Raw genomic sequence first — 18127 nt, forward strand, 5'->3', positions numbered from 1 at the left:
ATCCCTATGGGGGCGGAAAGAACCCGAGCATCCTCTGAAATGATGATGATAATAGACCGCTTCCGACCAGGATCCGCACTCAGGGCAGGGAACTGGTTGACCAGTCTCAGGCTCGAGTTAGGCCCACCTTCCCTCGAGGATAGATTTTTCCTCGGTACCTCTAGGTCACCTAATCCGGTGACGTAGCAAAGGGGATCGTCCGCTCCATAGGCCCTCTCGTTGGGTCGTTCCTTCACAGTTTGGGCCTCGTTATACATAGACTCGATAAACGAGGGTGACTCAGCGATGTCTATCACACTAAGTGCCTCCTTTGGGGCACTACCCGCATCCCTAGAAGCCTCAACCTCGATCTCCTCATCGACCTCCCTAGTCTGAGGCAGATCGGCCTCACGGGTCTCTGGTTCAATGGCTCCCTGCTCTTTGAGGGGAGACGGCTCTCGGGCCACAAAAACAAAAGGCTCTTCCCCCTCAGACTCATCCCTCAGCCGATAAAGCAAGTCAGAAGCTGGTTCTCAGGAGCTGGTGTTTTCCTTTGACTTGTGCACCAGCCTTCTCCTTGTTTTCTTTTTCTCTGAGCTCGGGGAACTCGGAGCCCTCTTCCTCTTCTTCTCTCCGGCTTGCCCCGGAGCAAGAGATCCAACAAGCAAGTCCTCATCCCCAACCGAAGGCCTAAGATCGACATTTTTAGGCAAACCTACAAAGGAAATTAAAGGAGATAAGAACACGATGTTAGAATAAAGAGATTCACTACGACTTGTTCGGGAAGAAGACCTTAACATGGGAACGGGCCTCCCAACGGCCTTTTAAAATTTTGCACCATGAGTGCTCAGAATAGGGCATCTGTGATATGATGCCCTCGACCCACTCCTTGAGTCAAGAGATAGCATTCGAAACCCGAGCAAGAGCTACAACATAACAAACACAAGATAAGTCATAAAATCGATGCTTAAATGGAATAATTACGTGATGCATTCCACCTTTCGAGGAATGGCCTCCACTCGGGAGGTACAAGATTGGCGGTCCTTGCTAACCCTTATCCCGATCCTCGTCAATGCTTGAGAACGGGGCTTTGCTGGCCCAGCGTACTAGCTTTATTAGCACCCCCACCCCCCCCCCCAGAATATTCAGGAACTGTATAAGCACAGTAGATGATTGACGGTGAACGAGAATCCATCGATTTTGTTCAAAAAAATCAGAGGAGGATCACGATCCTCCACAGTGATGGATGAATCTTTCCTAGGCACACGTTATACCTCTTGCAGAAGTCTAAAATGACCGGGGTCTACCAGGACCAATGTAAAGGGATAAGTGTAAACACTTAGATATCCCTCGACATGGGTGGTAATGGCCTCTTTTGGGTCGGGGACCACGATGTCTTTGTCGGACCAGTTGCAATCCTTCCGTACTATAGGGAGGACATCTTCGATAATTGAGCAGATGTATCATGAGGCCTCCTCACACCGACCTTGTACAGAAGAAGGCTTCTCAACCTTAAAGTCGTTGGTGACCGAACAACCACCGGGAATGGACATCTGCAAGGGGGGCTCTTCTACTAGTTCATAAACGACAATATCGGGGATAGTCTCCGTGACCTCAATGGTCAGTTGTGAGGAAGAACGAGCATCCTTCTGAGGAGTAGATTTTGGGGTTTTTGCCATTGTTATGGAAGAAAAAAGTTGGAAAAGATGGAGAAAGAGTGAAAGTTGATTTGATGTAAAGTGAAAAATGGATAGTAGAAGGGGTATTTATAGGAGTTCAGTGACATTTCACATCCAGGGACGGCCGACAGGTGGCTGACATGTATTTAATAACATTATGACTTGATTAACGAGACATTTCGGATGTTTTATCATTTCTGTCGCGATGTGTCGAAGTAAAAATCAGAAGCTCATGTCGTTTCTCGTCATTTACTCTCTGAAAAACGAGGGGACTATCAAATTTGTATACGGGTAAAACCGAGCTCATGGTACACCCCGGTCTCCGATAAAATAAGCCAAGCTCGATACATGATGATAGGGGACCAAGACCGAGGCAAAGGTCTCATCAAGTCAAAATTCGGGGCACGACGCCCGCCCTCGAGAATATCAGGGTCACAGTTTGGATTCGGTCTTAGCCTTGAACGACTTTGAAGAACATTGTCAGACAGCCAGACTTGGCCAACAGAAGGCCATAATATCCGTGACTAACCGGATATCACGGCGGAGATCTCGGCACGTATCGATGAAGAACCGGTAATCAGTTAATCAGAGGATTTTTACATTTTATAGAGTTGTACCTAGAGTAGGATTCTCTTACTATAAAAATGTGGTCTGATAATTCATTAAACACACTGTAACACGCATTTCAAAGCAATATATTATTATTTTCTCGGTTATTAGCTCTTTCTTTTGTTCATCAGTGTTGGCCATAGCGAGCCCGGATCAAGGGAAAATATTTCAATAAGGCTGGGACTATCCTTCTCGTGTGGTTTGAATCTATTCCATCTTTGCTTATTCAATTTGACTTAATTTATCGCTTCGTATCGAATTAATCCGCGTATCTTTAAAACCACTTACAAATTTAATTGTTATCTGATTTTGAGGGTAAACATGAATCCTAAAATGAATTCTGTCATAAACTTAGCTCTAATATAACAAAGAGCAAAATTTCTTAAGAAAAGCGAAAACACTACCTGTATTGGTGTAAAATAAATGATACACCTGGAATTATATTTAGCTGAGAGAGCATGATACGTGGAACGATGAGAAAATGACAACTGGCATATTTCATTTAAAAGATGTATGAAGCGCAAGAGGTACGAGGCAAACACCCACGAGATAATGGAGAACCAACGTTCGAACCTAAAACAATTACTGAAGAAGCACGAGCAGAATGAATCAAAACTGGAAAGAGGGAAGATTCACGGACCTACAATTAATGAAGAAGGGGAAACAGAATCGTTACAAAATCTTCATAGACATTTATGATTACCAATTATAACGGACAATTAATGTCGTTAAAGCTCATAATGATTCCGCCATAAATAGGAGGAAACGTTATATTTGTCAATTCCTACATAAGGGAGGAGAATATCATTTGTAAAGACACGTTCGGAGTACTATCAAAATGTATTCACTTTCTCTTGCTTATTCACTACAATCAATTATTCTTTCTTTTTAGTTACTTTTTGTCAACTTTATTTTCTTTTAAGTGAATTACTGAGGAAGTAGGGAATTATTTGGTTATCAGTAACACGAGTTCTTCTAAAAATAGGCTTTGACTAAAGATCTTATTTTTTGGTTAAACAAATTGGTTCCGTTACCGGGAATCTGATAATCTTTTTACTTTCCAAATCCTTCTTTCTCACAATCAAATCATATCAACTATCAACGAAGATAACCAACAGGAGGGAGGATCTCCTCCAATTCCTTCACCATAGGAATCTCCATATCATTCTCAAGAAGGAACACCTGAAAAATCCACATCTCACACAAATGAACAACATGGAGAAGAGCAGACTGTCGAGCAAGATGCTTTAAACCAATTGATCACTGAACATGTGAACAATGCTCTCTAAGCTTTTGTTAGGGGATTGCCAACTGCACCACCAACTCCTCCCCCAAATAATACGGCAACTATAGAAAATCCATGCTCGGGGCTTGCCAATTCAGGAAGCGGGGGAACTCCCTATGAATCACATGATGGGAGGTCAGGTACACCAAATAACTCTGATTTACAAAATTTGGTACTAACTTTGCAAAAACATATGAAAGAGCAAAATGACCGCATAGAACAAATATCTGGCGTACCACCTATGATTAAGGGAGTGGATGTCGATAAATATTCATAACAACCTTGGAAGCCGAGCGCGGCCCCACTGCTCATTCCTAAGAAGTTCAAAATGCCTGACATCCCAAAATATGATGGAATAACCGACCCACGAGATCACCTAGCTTCATTCACAACAGGCGTAAAAGGAAATGATTTGGCCAAACAAGAAATTGAGTTAGTTTTGGTCAAAACAATTGGAGAAATACTCACGAAAGGGCATTAACATGGTATTCTCTTTTACCTGAAAATTCTATTAATTCTTTTGCTAAGCTTGCATATTTATTCATAAAATCACATTCGGGAGCTAAAAAAGTTGAAAAAAGGATGGAATATATCTTTAAGGTAAAACCAGGAGATACTGAGTTACTTAGGGAATTTGTGAATAGATTTTAACATGAAGGAATGATGCTTCCACGAGTACCTGATAATTGGGCTGCCATGGCGTTCGCAAGTAATTTGAATGAAAAGAGCTTAGAAGCCACGAGAAGACTTAAGGAAAGCTTACGAGAATTCCCTGCTACAACATGGAATGATGTATATAACAGGTACAACACCAAGCTGTGGATTGAAGAAGATATCGTCGCACAGTCAAGGGTTGATGAAAGAACAAATTCAAGGCGGTCAGAGTCTGAAAAAAGGTCCGATAAAAATAGGTACGAGCCTTATATGGGACCCGCGGGACGGGACACACGGTCCAAACCAGAAAATGTACGGTCTGGCCCTAGATCGAGGAACAGAGATGCGGGTTCATCATCCAGGTTCAGAAAAGAACGAGATGTACGTGATAGAGATACCAACACGAATGAAAGGATTGGTGATTACAGTTTCAATATTAGCACATCTGAGTTGGTAGCTGTTTTAAGGAGTATGGGAGATAAGGTGCGGTGGCCAAAGGAAATGAGATCAAACCCAGGCAGAAGAAATCCAGATTTCTGGTGCGAGTTTCATAATGACCATGGCCATAAAACAGCGGAATGCAGATTATTATATGGTGAAGTAGAGCATTTGCTAAAGCAAGGTTATTTAACCGACTTATTTAGCGAGAAAGGCAAGCAATCTTATATGAAAAATAGACAAAAACCTCCAAAACCTCTGTCTCCAAAAAGAACAGTTAACGTGATAAGCGGAGGGGAAGAAGTCAACGGTGTAACATACACAATTGCGAAAAAGACGTCAAAATTCACTATGACCCACGAGAAGCGAGTTCGCCATGTTTTGGAAGAAAATAATATAACATTTGATGATGCAGATGCAGATGGCTTGATAATCCTTCACAATGATGCACTGGTAATATCTTTACTTATACATGATACTAATGTAAAATGAGTTTTGATTGATCCAGGTAGCTCCGTGAATATTATTCATCTAAGAGTGGTGAATGAAATGTAAATGGGCGACAAGATAGTACCAAAAGCACGATCCTTTTCTGGATTCGATAATTCAACCGTTATTACAAAAGGGGAGATAGTGCTTACCACATTTTTGCAGAAGGAGTTATCAAGGATACAAAATTCCAAGTAATAGACACGGACATGGCTTATTATATGATTCTTAGGAGGCCATGGATTCATGACATGGATGATGTACCATCTACGTTACATCAAGTCATTAAGTTTCCTTCAAAATGGGGAATTCGGCAAATTCGTGGAGATCAACAAGTTTCTAAAAATATCAATTCAGTGGTACATTCGCGCACGATGAATGAAGATACGAACAAGAATCCAGTCGAAGATGTGGTAAATCAGATCTTAACTGAAAGTGGCTCAAGGCAAACATATGTAGATTTCAGACCTGATGTCACTCAAGAACCAGAGGAGAATGAAAACATCAAAACAACAATTGAAGAAGTCGAAGTTGTTGTACTATTCAAGCAATGGCCAGACCGAAAAGTTTATATTGGAGCGAAGATGAGCCAAGAAATGAGAGGTAAGCTAGTTGAATTTTTAAAAGCTAACACAGATTGTTTTGCCTAGTCGCATTCAGATATGACAGGTATATCTCCGGAGGAGATGACCCACAAACTGAATGAAGATCCCGTGTACCTACCTGTCAAGCAAAAGAAGAGGAAGCAAGGCTCTTTCAAAAATCAAGTGATTTAGGATGAGGTACAAAAACTTTTAAAAATCAGTTCAATACGGGAGGTAAAATACCCGAACTGGTTAGCTAGTACTGTGGTAGTTCCAAAAAAGAATGGAAAATGGCGGGTTTGCATAGATTATAATGATTTAAATAAAGCTTGCACAAAAGATTCATTCCCTTTACCACATATAGATCAATTAATTGATTCTACCGCAGGTCATGAGCTGTTGAGTTTTTTTAGATACATATTCAGGTTATAATCAAATAAAGATGGATCCCCTAGATGAGGAATAAACGTCATTTATTACAGACATGGGGACTTATTGTTACAAAGTTATGCCTTTTGGTTTGAAAAACGCTGGGGCCACGTATCAAAGATTGGTGACAAAAATGTTTCAAGAACACCTGGGAAAGACTATGAAAGTCTATATCGATGATATTCTTGTCAAATCTGCAGAAGCAAGAGATCACTTTCAATACCTTTCTAGCACCTTCGGAATTCTTCGCAAATATAATATGAAATTAAATCCAAATAAATGTGCCTTCGGTGTGGCTTCAGGTAAGTTTTTAGGTTTTGTTGTATCTAACAGAGGTATTGAAGTGAACCTTATGCAGATCAAAGCCATTGAAGAAATTCCAGATATACTCACAAGCAAAAAAGAGGTACAAAGGCTGACAGGGAGAATAACAGCTTTGGGAAGATTTATTTCCAAATCTTTGGAGAAAAGTTTTAAATTCTTTTCAGTATTGAAAAAGCAAAATCAGTTTGAGTAGACTGATGAATGTCAACAAGCCCTTAAACATTTAAAAGCATATTTGTCAAATCCACCCCTGCTAGCTAAACCAAAGGATGGAGAGAGGCTACTCGTCTATCTCGCAATATCAGAATTGGCGGTAAGTACGATTTTAGTACGAGAAGATAAAGGTAAACAATCTTCAATTTAATATGTTAGTAAATCTTTGTTAAATGTTGAGACTTGATATCCTCACTTAGAAAAATTTGCTTTAGCATTAGTTATGGCATCTAGAAAGTTGAGACCTTATTTTTAATGTCATCCTATCTCTGTAATATCTGCTTACCCTCTAAGGAATATACTACATAAACAAGAATAGTCAGGAGGATTAGCTAAATGGGTTATAGAACTCAGTGAATATGATATTATGTACCAACCTAGAACTGCAATAAAATCACAAATTTCAGCAGATTTTGTAACGGATTTTGGCACAAAAATAGTTCCTGAAATAGAAAAGGAACTACAGGTATTCACCGGATCTAATCCAGGTACATGGACTCTATTTACTGATGGCTCCTCGAATGTTAAAGGAGCAGGTTTAGGTATTGTTTTAATCCCACCTTTGGGAGAAAGTATAAGAAAAGCAATAAAATGCTATCCCATTACTAATAATGAAGCAGGGTACGAGGCTGTAATTGCAGGTTTGGAACTGGCACGAGAATTGGCTATACAGTAAATCATAATTAAAAGTGATTCCCAGTTGGTAGTTAACCAGATGCAAGGGACTTATATAGCTAGAGAGGAACGAATGCAACAATATTTGAAAAAGGCACAGGAATTGATAAGACAATTTGTGCAAATACACATGGAAGAGAATACGGAAGTAGATGCACTAGCGAATCTCGCGTCAGTTGCGGAAATAACAAATACAGAAAATGCTATCGTAATACATTTATTTCATTCAGCACTCGATCAAGATAAAAATGAGGTAAATTTCGAAAATTTAACTTGGGACTGGAGAAATGAATTTATTAATTTTCTGCAGTATGGAACCTTACCTGAAGACAAGAAAGAGTCTCAGTTGCTTCGATAAAAAGCTGCCCGTTACTGCTTAATTCGAGAAAATTTATATCGAAAAATGTTCGGAGGATCTTTAGCAAGATGCCTCGGACCAACTCAGATAGAATATGTGATAAGAGAAGTACACGAGGTACATTGTAGAAATCACACAGGAGGAAGATCCTTGCTAAAGACTTTAATTAGAGCAGGATACTACTGGCCAAAAATGGAAGAAGATGCAGAAAGTTTTGTGGCAAAGTGTGATAAATGCCAACGATATGGCAATAACATGCATCGCCCAGCAGAGCTATTACATACGGTTATTTCCCCATGGACATTCATGAAGTGGGGGATGGATATCGTGGGACCATTGCTACAAGATAAAGGAAAGGTACGGCTTTTGTTAGTATTAACAGATTATTTTTCCAAATGGGTAGAGGTATGAGCCTTCAAACATGTACGAGAGAAGAATGTCATGGACTTTATTTGGCGAAACATTATATGCCGATTTGGAGTGCCGAGAGAAATCGTATGTGATAACGGCCCACAGTTCATAGGCACGAAAGTCACAGAATTTTTTCAGAGTTGGCAGATTAAACAAATAACTTCCTCACCTTATCACCCTGTGGCCAATGGACAAGCTGAATCAATAAATAAGGTTATTATTAATAATTTGAAGAAGAGATTAGAGGAATCAAAAGGCAAGTGGCCTGAGGTGCTACCAGCAGTATTATGGGCTTATCGAACGATAGCAAAGACAGGCATGGGAGAGACTCTATTTTCACTTGTTTATGGTGCTGAAGCCTTAATTCCTGTTGAAATAGGTGAGCCAAGTATGAGATTTACACAAGCAACTGATGAATCAAATGATGAAGAGATGAGAACGAATTTAGATTTACTCAAGGAAAAGAGAGAAGCGACTCTAATAAGAATGGCAGCTCAGAAGCAAATTATTAAGCGATATTACAACATGAAAGCTCATCTCAGATACTTCAAGATTGGGGACTTCGTTCTCAATAAGGTTTTTCAAAACAACAAAAGCAATTGGTGCATAGAAGTTGAGTCCAAATTGGGAAGGTCCTTACAAGATTAGAAGCATCGCTGGAAAAGGGGCTTATGAGTTGGAAACCATGGAAGGCAAGATACTACCGTCGAATTGGAATGATGTTTATTTAAAGAAGTATTACTTCTAGGCAAAGAAAGTACCCACGGTCAGGTATCGCTCAACTCTGATTTTATTTGGTTCTTTTAAATTATACTAACAATTTTAGATGATAGGCAAAAAGCTAGCCCATACCAAATGATGACATTAGACCCGAAAGACACGCGGAATATAGAATTATTTCCGATCTAGGTTATAACCTTTCTGATGAAAATAAAAAGGGTTAAGCAGTCATCATCTAAATGTATACCTTCGAGTCTCGTATGTATTTTCCTTTTCAGGAAATGGACCAAATGGAAGAAACAATCAAGTGCTCGAGATTTCATACTTCAAAGCTCTAACACTTGGGGGACTGTATATATAAAGGCAAAGAAGACTAAAAGTCAGAATTTAAGCCTGGATCAGCCCAAAAGTCAAAAGTCAAGAGCTAATCAAGAGCCAAAAAACAAGCTTGAGTCAAAAACCTTTGAAGTAGACTTGATTAGGTATAAACTCGCGGGAAAGATACAAGATGGACACAAGATACATTTCAAGTTCCTACGAGTTTATAGGTTTAGGACAATAATTAGTCACGGGTTACTAAATAGACCCAAAATTTTGAAATCTGCTATAAAGAAAACAGTTATGAAAGAAGTGTAGATGTTGTACAAAAAGTTATTTGTATACATGAAAAGTGTTATATAAAATTTGAAAGTTCAAAGCATGAAACTTCCTCAAATTATTCATGAAACTTCCTCAAAGTATTCCTTTTTCTACTAATTTCATATATTTACACCAATATGAAGTTGAGACATCTTCTTTATTAGTGTCGTTTATAAAAGGGCCCTCTTTTATAAAAATTCATGTCTATCAAAATCACAAAATATTAAGGCATTTTAAATGCAAGTTTAAAAACCAAAGAGTAAAACAAAAACTCAACATCAAAATAAGCAAAGATTTATATATTAAACTTAGCCAAAACTAAGGTACTTGTTTGTTATCAAACCCCTAAACAAGATAGGGGTAAAAACTAACATCCATTCCAAAAAAAAAAAAAAATTCCCATCAAAAAGTTTCAAATAAAACTAAGGGGCAGTATCCAAGGTGGCATCATCAGCAACGGGAGAAGATTCAGCTTGGGGAATAGGGGCTTGAGCACTAACTTCACCAGGAATAGGATTATCACCTTCGGGAACATCAACCCCATGTGAGGAAAAGTTTTGACTTTGCTGAGTTTTTCAATCGTTTCTTTAGCTTTGGCGATCTCAGCATTCAGGTCGAAGCCTTCCTGGCTAGCCTCTATCAAAGTTTCGAGGTGGGTATTCAAAAAAGCCTAACTCTCATCGAGTGTCAACTTATCGTCAAGTACTTCATAATCTTTCTTCCACTGATCAATCTCAGCCTTCAGCTCTTCTTTCTCAACTTTGGAAGCATCGAAGGAAGTCTTCAAAGGGGCAAGAGAACTCTCCAAGAACATGATCTTATCAGAAGAGGCACAGAGATCTTCTTGAGTTTGTGTAAGTAATTGAACTAACTCTCCGACATAAGTCTCTTTCTGGTTAAGAAGTTCCTTCAGACCCATTATCTCTTAAGTGGCTTTCGAAAGCTGCTCAACGAATGAAGACTCAAGGATATCCTTGTCTTTTCCAACTTGACTTTAGGATGCCTTTTCAATTGCTAACTCAGCCGCAACAATCTTCGCTTGTTGCTCCAAGGCATTCTTCTCTTAAGCCAAAACCTCCTTCTCTAGTTGAAGACCCTCAAATTGCTCTTTCCAGTTGTCAGCTTCGGTACGGTAATTAATGACTTGTTGCTCGGTATGAACAATCATTTTTATAAGCTTCGTGCCTATCAAATTGATCTACAAAAGAAAGGAACGGAGTTGTGGTTAAATAAAAGAAAACAACAACAATGAAAAGAAAAGAAGTAAAGTTAAAACTCGAACCTTCAGAAATGAATGAACAATATCATTCATCCAAGTCAATAAGCCGTGACTCTCCAATTTTTCCTTCTCTACTGGACCAAGCAAAGTTTTCAACCATACATCAGCTTGACCGGATATTTTCAGCAAGTTCCCACCCTCAGGAACCTCAATGATAATCTTCTTCATTGTTTTATTGTTACTAGAAGGCCCAACTTCTACATGAGAAGTAGTAGCAACTGGAATAGTAGAGAAGGTGGAAGTAGTCACGGGGGGAGCAGTAGCAGCAACTTCAGGTAGGGGAGCTTGAGAACGAACGGGGACTAACACTAGAAGAGAGTCTAGAGGCAACTCTTCAGAAACGGGACCAAAGGCTTCATTATCAAAATCACGGGTAAACAACTGATCAGTAGAATCACAGGGAGGAATATTCATCTCTTCTTCGGAATCACTAATGTAGCACTTTCGTGCTCATCAAAAAGTCTCGAAGGGATTGAACTTGGAGGAGGGCTAGTTTCATCATCGGAAATAACGCGCCTCCTAACCCGAGGTTTGCGCACTGAAGAACCCTCTTCCTGTTCTTTTTCACCCTTAGAGCCACGAAAACCATCAACTTTTCCTTTCGATGAAGAGCTTAAAATTCTCTTTTAAGCAAGAGATACAGAAAGTCTTGTAGAAGAAATAGACGGGGGACTGACACCACGAATAGGAAATCCTAACAAAAGAGAGAAGTTTGGTAAGAAGCTCCTAAGCCAACATAAGAGAAGAAGAGAAATTGAACAGAAAAGGTACCGTGTGTTTTGACTTTCCAACCAAACCTTTGAGAAAGGTACTTCCAAGACCTTCTCTCCATAGGGGCAACTGACAATAACTTTTCTACCCAAGCACGGAAGTTAGGAATCTCCTCGAAAACTTCCATGGTTGCTGAAAAAGTAGACACGAGAGTAAAAGTTTCTTGTTTCAAGAAAGAAAAGAAAAGGTAAAGGAAAAACACTTACGTGCAAAATTCCACTTTTCTGGAAAGGGAATATTCTCTTCACCCACCAAAGCACTTGTGGGAGCAGCTACAAAACGAGCATACCAGCCACGATCTCTATTATCCTCGGGGCTAACCAATACCCTCTTGCTTCTGGCCATAAGTGAAAACACCCCTTCATGAAATAATTTGAGGGAATAAAGATGAAGCAAATGATGAAAGGTGAAAGATAGGGAAGCCAAGTTAGATAGGTAATAAAGGCATAGAACAACCCTCCAAATAATGGGGCCAATTTGTCCCAAGCATACATTAAAGAAGCGGCAGAATTCAAAGATTACTGGGTCAATGGATGGTCTAAATCCTAAAGTGAAAGGATATGTATAAATAAAAGAATAACCAGCCTGATATGATGTTATTCTTTGGTTTGGATCAAGAACTAAAACTGGAAAGTCAGGTTTTCAGTTACATTCTCTTCGAACAAGAGAAATTAAACCAGTGGTAATTTGACTAGGATAAAGATCGACACAATCATGAGAAGCTAAAGAAGAAACTTGATTTCTTATGGTTTCTCGATCAGATGAGAAAGAAAATTCCTGTGGAACAATTTTATCAACCGTTGGTTCACGTATAGATTCACTCAATTCCCTATTTCTAGAAGAAGATCTAGGGGTTAAAGAAGCTCTAGGTTTAGAAGAAGAAGTGGGAGTAGTGGTTTGAGATGAAGAACCACGAGTGGACAGCGAACCTAAACTACGAAGTCTGCCTCCTCTTCTACTTCTCACAGGAGCAGATGAAAGAGCATGTTCATCAACAATTACGACTTTGTGAGGGTCAGGAGTTGATGAAGACACAGTTGTATAAGGAATTAACATAGGAATATGCGTCGAAAAAAGAAGGAAGAATGAAGAAGAAGAAGAAGAACACTGTAGAATAAAGGTTTCATAAAACCTAAGAAGTATGAAAAGTTCTAAAACACGCTAAAAAGCCACAAAACCAATCATAAAAAGCCACGTGGCATATGTATTAAATGGAAGTGACATACGACGCGTTAGTTCTGAAGAAAGCACAATGATTCTTGGGAAACGGCGGCAAATAATTCTCGCCATAAATACATACCACTTACCGAATATTCAATTGTAGAATATTCAGAAAGTGGGGGGGACTATCTGTATTGGTAGTAAATAAATGATACATGTGAAATTATATTTAGCTGACAGAGCATGACACGTGGAACAATGAGAAAATGACAACTGGCATATTTCATTTAAAAGATGTATGAAGCGCAAGAGGTACGAGGCAAACACCCACGAGATAATGAAGAACCAACATTCGAACCTAAAATAATTGCTGAAGAGGCACGAGCGGAATGAATCAAGACTGGAAAGTGGAAAGATTCACAGACCTATAATTAATGAAGAAGGGGAATCAGAATCGTTACAAAATCTTCATAGACAGTTACGATTACCAATCATAACGGACAATTAATGCTGTTAAAGCTCATAATGATTCTGCCATAAATAGGAGGAAACGTTATATTTGTAAACTCCTATATAAGGGAGGAGAATCTCATTTGTAAAGACACATTCGGAGTACTATCGAAATATATTCACTTTCTCTTGCTTATTCAGTACAATCAATTATTCTTTCTTTTTAGTTACTTTTTGTCAACTTTATTTCCTTTTAAGTGAATTACTGAGGAAGTAGGGAATTATTTGGTTATCAGTAACCCGAGTTCTTCTAAAAATAAGCTTTGACTAACAACTTGTTTGGATCGTTGTTACCCATTATATCGTATTGTATTTTTTTTCAAAACAATATTTGTTTTGATTGCTTAGTTAAAATTGGTTGTATTGAATTGTTAAATTCATTGTTCCGGAATAATAAAAATTCTCATTTTTTGAAACAACCGATTTGATGTGGTGGGATCGTTTTCTATTTTTCTAATTATGCCCTAACTTATTACTTTATAATTCTATTTTATACTTTACCTTTTTTATTTTAAATAATAGCAAAGTTTCTTTCTCATATAATTTTATAATAGAATTCTACGTGAAGTCTAATAGCCTATATAAATTCTCAAAGACAGCATCCCAAATATAAGTTATATACGTGAAGTCTAATAACGTGAAAATCTCGTTCCTTCTGCCGCTTCCAAACTCTTCAGGTATAGGTTTTCCCTAACTTTTGTTTTATTCTTTCTTCTACTTTGATTTGTAATTTCAATTCTAATTACTTTATCTCCAATTAGCTTTATGATATTGGTTGTTAGGAAATATTACTTATGATCTAAATTCTAAATAGAGTCTACTTGACATTTTATTTTATTTTTTTATTATTATGATCTAATTATGAAGATAGTGTACTTGTTATTATTTTTAATATTATTAACTTGTTTCACTAATTTCGATAGAATTTGCATGAATTTAATTGCTTAACTTATATATACGACATAATTGGTGATAAATTAGTAGAAAGTGATTTTCTTAAATAATTTTTATGTGTAATTCTTGATAAATTAAATATTTAAAACAATTGAGGGTATTTTAGTAAACTTATCGGTTATTGTACAGTATGATACAGTCAAACCAAACAGCAAAATGTTATTTAACAACAATAAACAATACAATCTATCCAAACAATGTGTTCATAAAACGATACGATACAATACAATACAGTACAATACGATATATTATAAAACGATGGGTAACAATGATCCAAACAGAGCGTAAAGATCTTATTTTTTGGTTAAACACTACCAAAACTCCTATTTTCTGTTCCCCCATTAAAGTTTCACCAACAAAATACACAAACCTGCACTCAATAAGGAAAATCGGCAGAACTTAAAATGAAGTTTCTCGTTCCCCACATAACACAGGATCATCGTCTTCGCTGAAAACGCGCGCACACACACACAAAAAGACACTAATGTGAAAAATGGTAAAAAGAGAATAGATTTTTATGCCTATAAAAGACATCTTATTCTTGCTGGATCGAAGAGATGCAACAAACAATTCAGCTATCATTTTATGTGAGAGAAAAGAGAGTGAAAAAGTAGTGATGGCAGATAAGGAAGCTGGCAAAGGAAATGGAAAAGCAGAAAATATGGCAGGCAGTGGAGAGAGCAGCAAGGGGATATTCATTCACACCAAAGAAGGGAAGTGTAATTCCCAAGGAGAAGAAGCATGTTTCCACCATGACTGTTGCTGCTCTTGTCAAGAACAAAGGAAAGAAGATTAATCCTGGTGATAATTAATCTTTGATTGGTATTTGATGAGATGTGTCCAATACATGGTATGATAATTGGAATATGAGTACGTGCAGCCTCTGCCACATTTGTATTCTGAAATCATTCCTTTACACTTAAGGTCTTTGGTGCTATTTTATATGGAGTAGTATAATATTCGTTAATACTTCTTTCTTTCGTATGTCGCGCATAGAGTGTAACCTGTTTCAAATTGTTACTTGTAATTGAACATGTAAGAAGACAGATTGTTACTTGTAATTGAATATATAAGAATTTAACTTTTAATTATTTAAATTGACGTATCTTTCCCCTCTACCTTGGGCACACTAGTATCAACTCTCTTACTCTTTCAACAACTCTTGCTAAACTAATTTGTTTACCCGTAAAACGATACAGTTAAATTTATACATGATTTCTAAATAAGTGAATTAATTTGATTCTGAAATAATAAGAGAATTGGATAAATATGCAATACTTAGCCATGAGATGAAGATGAAATAGCAGAGACAATAGCTCCGGGAGTAGGGCTTCCGAGCACAACACAAGTAAAATCAAAAAACAAGAAGATAAAATTATATAAAGTTTTGAATAGATTATAGCATAAGTCTGCCAGAAAATTCGTGTCCTTTACAATGATAATAGATCTCACTATTTATAGTTATACCTAGGGAACAAGGTCCTAGGATCATGCCTATCTTTAATGTCAATTATGAGGACCATTGAAGAATGTGTAACGGTGGGCATGAATGACAAATGCTTTGTAACGGGCAGCGTACTAAATGCTATAGAATATTCTCCATTAAATTCTACCGGGTGGCAGGCATTTATTTCGTCTTTATGAGCATCATTCTTTCCGGTAACAGATGGAACAATTGTCTTCGGTTTTAGCTATCCTTTGCCTCCAGTTCCACGTGTCACTCCCTTATGCAATCACTTAACATAGCATATTTTACCCTATACAGATAGTCCCCCTGCTTTCCGGTGACATAACTTTGTGTCACCGGGAAGCTGGTAGAAACATTCTTTTAGGCGGGAATTTCACTGACTCCCTCTGAAAAATTTCTGACAATTGATTAGACGCACATCTCTCCGCATTTAATACCTCGAACATGCGTCATCCCACGATTCAGTGTAACATTTTCCAGTATCGAGGTAATTATGGCCACGAGTTTAGTCATCTAAATCTTTACTTATACGCATCAACCTCCTTTATTCACACTTCATAATTCTCCAAATTCTCTCAAACTCTCTTCATTCAACTTGTACTCTGTTATTCAATCTTTTAATTCTCTTCATAAGAGAAAAGCTTTTCCTTCTTCTGTAACATAGAATGGCTTCTTCTTAAAAAAACCTCGGTTCCTCAAAGAATTATAGGAAAGCCGATGAATCTACTCCTCCTACAGTGAGCACCATCATCCCTAGAAGTCTTGTCACAACTAAAGACTTTGAAGAAAAATGTCCTTCTGCTAATCCTCGTACATGGGCCGTTGGCAGATATCCTTCTTCCATTCTTCTTTTCGGTATTACTACGCCCTTAACCCGTACGTGGAAAGAGTTGTCCCTGAAATATGGGTGGATGGCCAAAAATCATGGTAAGTTGAACTCATCTTGTCTTTACCTTTTCTTATAAGAAAGTTGTCTGATTCTTCTCTCCTGTCGATTATAGGTCTACCAGGGTTCAGTTATCATCCCCGAGGAGGACGTTTTTGCCGATCGTGCTGATGCGGTGAGGCTGCTGCAGAGGGCTTTTTCATAGATAGGCATCTACGGGCCTGCTTCTAGTGTGAGTGCTTCTTCTCGGAGTCCCCGACCGGAGAACAAGCAACAAAAATAAGGCGTTCCTCTGTGGCCGGGAGAAAGAATAAGAGGGCGAAGAATGATGCCCTCGAGTCGTCTCCGAAAGTTGTGGTGACGAGCCCTTCGCCCGGGCGGGCCATATATACATTGATGATTAAGGATGATGGAAAAGCCAACGAGGAAGGGGCTTATCTACATAGAAGACGCCGACCTTCCTCAACTCAACAAATCGCTCAATCTGTTGAGTTAGTTACACCAATCGAGGATGATGCCTCGGTACTCTGGGGGGAGTTGGAAAGGATGGAAAATGCCAACTCCCATTTTCGGATCCCAATCGTTGTGCCCGGTATTGTGGGGCAGAGTACCGGGTCCCTGCCATCTTCGGTTGACGAGCAACCAACAACCAGCACTGCGTTTGCAGCAGCTGCTTCTCACCCTTCAACACCATCAGCTTCATTTCCTTCTTCACCAACTCTTCCACCAGCAACTGCTACATCATCTCCACCGGCTGCATCTATCCGAGAAGAGGATGTTTCTCTCCCCCAGTCCCCAAGTCACGGGAATTTGGGGAAACATTATGATGCCACCTCAGAAGATCCACAAAGGAGGAGGAGCATTACTCTATCGGTCTCTACTGGATGCAATTTGTTGTCCCGACCGGTGGAACTTGATAACTATCTAAACACTTTGGCTTCATAAAAATATTGGGAAAAGATACAGGCTCTATCGGGAGAGTGGCTATTGAATTGCTTCTGAGGGCCTCCAGAGGTTGATCCCGGAAAAATAAGAACTTACCTCCGGGCGAGATCAACTTTTGGCCTAGCGGGACCAAACTGTTGCTCGCCTCTCAGAACTGGAAACCAAAGCAGCTGAGACCATTGTGTTGGAGGCTCATTTGTAGCAAAGTAACCAAGAAGTGGAGACCCTTAGCCAAGAGATCGCCCCGCTGAGGGTTCAAATTAAAGAGGCTAGGGCCAAATGGGCTGAAGTCCACAGCGTCATTCTTGCTGCATCTGATCACGAGGGTGCCTCCGCTGAGAGATTGACGAACTTGGAGGCAGCCTTGAACTCCAAAACTAAAGAGCTTGCTGCAGCGGGGGTGAAATATGCCCAATTGGAGAAGTATAAGAAGACCATTGAGCAAAATAGAATTTTCAGCTCTACAGTCTGCGAACTCGACGTTAGCCTCAAGTCCATTAGATCCTCCCGAGAAAACCTTTTTGCCGAGGTTAACCAACTTAAAGAAGAACTCAAGCGCCGACCGGCTTCCCTCGTTGTTGAAAAAACATATGTTATGTACAATATGAGGAGAAAAACCTTGGAAGAGGCCAAAGCGGATATCATTGACTTTGATGCCAAAATCACT

General features: G+C 38.9%; 2 protein-coding genes across 2 annotated transcripts; both read left to right on the forward strand.

The window, feature by feature from the left end:
• The first annotated feature begins 4212 nt into the window (after positions 1-4212).
• LOC138909611 (uncharacterized) lies at positions 4213-5136 on the forward strand. The gene has a single exon (XM_070200818.1). The coding sequence runs from the start codon at positions 4213-4215 to the stop codon at positions 5134-5136; it is 924 nt and encodes a 307-aa protein (XP_070056919.1).
• A 2772-nt stretch (positions 5137-7908) lies between these two features.
• Positions 7909-8775, forward strand: LOC117280910 (uncharacterized). Its single transcript, XM_033660682.2, has 2 exons — positions 7909-8073; positions 8275-8775. Exons 1-2 carry the CDS (start codon positions 7909-7911, stop codon positions 8773-8775), a joined length of 666 nt encoding a protein of 221 aa, XP_033516573.2.
• Positions 8776-18127: the final 9352 nt, after the last annotated feature.

This window comes from Nicotiana tomentosiformis, chromosome 4, assembly GCF_000390325.3.
Source record: "Nicotiana tomentosiformis chromosome 4, ASM39032v3, whole genome shotgun sequence".
Lineage (NCBI taxonomy): Eukaryota > Viridiplantae > Streptophyta > Magnoliopsida > Solanales > Solanaceae > Nicotiana > Nicotiana tomentosiformis.

Coding starts and splice junctions, on each gene's coding strand:
- LOC117280910 (XM_033660682.2), top strand. CDS start 7,909: ATGGAAGAAGATGCAGAAAGTTTTGTGGCAAAGTGTGATAAATGCCAA. Junction 8,074..8,274: donor TGCTACAAGATAAAGGAAAG/GTACGGCTTTTG, acceptor CAGAGTTGGCAG/ATTAAACAAATAACTTCCTC.
- LOC138909611 (XM_070200818.1), top strand. CDS start 4,213: ATGATGCTTCCACGAGTACCTGATAATTGGGCTGCCATGGCGTTCGCA.